The sequence below is a fragment of the Rhincodon typus genome, chromosome 42, assembly GCF_021869965.1.
Source record: "Rhincodon typus isolate 14 chromosome 42, sRhiTyp1.1, whole genome shotgun sequence".
In the NCBI taxonomy this organism is placed as follows: Eukaryota; Metazoa; Chordata; class Chondrichthyes; order Orectolobiformes; family Rhincodontidae; genus Rhincodon; species Rhincodon typus.
Window position 1 is genome coordinate 2,802,986 of NC_063373.1, and position 1,929 is coordinate 2,804,914.

Genomic DNA, 1,929 nt, shown 5'->3' on the forward strand with positions numbered 1-1,929 from the left:
ATGAACATGGTTCACTCCTGGGTGTGATGAACACTAAAATCCAATGACTGTAGTTAGTTATGAACTCTCTGGTGACTCAGCAGATGTGATACATTTGTGAATCCATTCTCACAACTGGGACAGGTGAATGGCTTCTTCCCAACGTGAATGTACTGGTGTCTCAGCAGGTGGGATGACTGACTTAATCTCTTCCCCTCGTCAGAGCAGGAAAATGGCTTCTCCCCAGTATGAACACGCTGGTGTATCAACAGGTGGGATGACTGAGAGAAGCGCTTCCCACAGTCAGAGCAGGTGAATGACTTCTGCCTCGTATGAACACGATGGTGTACAGTGAGGTAAGATATCATTTAAATATAGCCCCACAGTCAGAGCACCTGAACAGTCTGGCATCAGTGTGAACACGTTGATACAGCATCAGCTCTCAAGAACTTTTACAGCACTTCAGACAAACTGGGCTTCTCCTCAATGTGTCACTAGGTTTGATGAATTGATAAATCTTTTCCCACACTCAGTACAAGTGAATGGCCTCTTCCCAGTGTGAGCTCTTTGGTCTCTCAGCAGGTTGGATGATTTCCCACATCGAGAGCAGATGAATGGTTTCTCCCCATTGTGAAGTCTCTGATGTATCAGCAGGGTAGATGACTGAGTGAATCCCTCCCCACACTCAGAACAGGTGAATGACCTCTCCCGGGTGTGACTATGCCAATGAATTTTCAGCTTTGATGGATGAAAGAATTCTTTCCCACAGTGCCCACATTTCCACGGCTTGTCATTGATATGAATGTGTTTATGTTCTGACAGGCCAGTTGATTGGCTGAAGCCTTGTCCACACACAGAACCAGTGTATGGTTTCTCCCTACTCTGAACGGTGCTCTCTCCTTCAGTGTTCAACATTCAGTGATATTCAGGTTGTGATATACCTGGCAACTCTCTCGGATCCTGATGTAACATTTGGTTCAGTTTCTTGACTGCAAAACCTCCCCTTCTAGCATCTCTATGAAACTGATTCAGACAGAATAAAGAGAGTGAGACAGAAACCATAAAATCACAAATGCAAGTTATGAAATGTGAACTGGACAAAGCTTGTAATTTGCAGCATAGAAGTTAAAAGCAGTGCAGTAAAAAAAAACAATTTTTGACCATTAATGGTTCTTTGGGAAGATAAAATTGGTACATCAGCAGCACACAGTCAGGGAAGAGGCAGTAGTGAAGACCTAATTCAGGCACAATTAGCAGAATTAACAGTAAAACACAAAACAGAGCTAAAATACAACTATTATCAGGGACAGAGGAAGTCCGACAATGGTAGAGAGGAGATCTGAGTGGGCAGTTGTGAAATAGAGCAATGATGGACACGGATTCAGATACAGGGTAAAGGAGCTACTCTAGCTCCAGACCATGAAATCTCCCCCTGATAATAGAACACAGCACTAAAAGCTCGAACTTGCTCCTGAATAATCAAAAATGCTTAGCTCTGAAACAGTTTCACTGCTTTCAATATTAGACTCTCGTACTGGAGCCTGCAACTGGAAAGATGCCAGAAGCATTGGAAACAGAAGATCCAATTTGACACGTTACCTTGTAACCCATGGGTTTTTACTTTTGACCAGTCTGCCATGTGGGATCTCGTCAAATGCCTCAATAAAAGCCATGTAGACAACATCCACTTCACTACCTACATCAATTCTCCTTATCAATTCCTCAACATAAGAACATAAGAACTGGGAGCAAGAGTAGGCCATCCGGCCCCTCGAGCCTGCCCCGCCATTCAATAAGATCATGGCTGATCTTTTTGAGACTCAGCTCCACTGACCTGCCCGCACATCATAACCCTTAATTCCTTTACTGTTCAAAAATTTATCTAGCCTTGTCTTAAACACATTCAGCGAGGTAGCTTCTACCGCTTCACTGGCAGGGAATTCCACAGAT

General features: G+C 43.8%; 1 protein-coding gene across 1 annotated transcript; it reads right to left on the reverse strand.

Moving 5' to 3' along the window:
* Positions 1 to 462: 462 nt before the first annotated feature.
* LOC125487482 (zinc finger protein 664-like) lies at positions 463 to 894 on the reverse strand. Its single transcript, XM_048619072.1, has one exon. The coding sequence runs from the start codon at positions 892 to 894 to the stop codon at positions 463 to 465; it is 432 nt and encodes a 143-aa protein (XP_048475029.1).
* Positions 895 to 1,929: the final 1,035 nt, after the last annotated feature.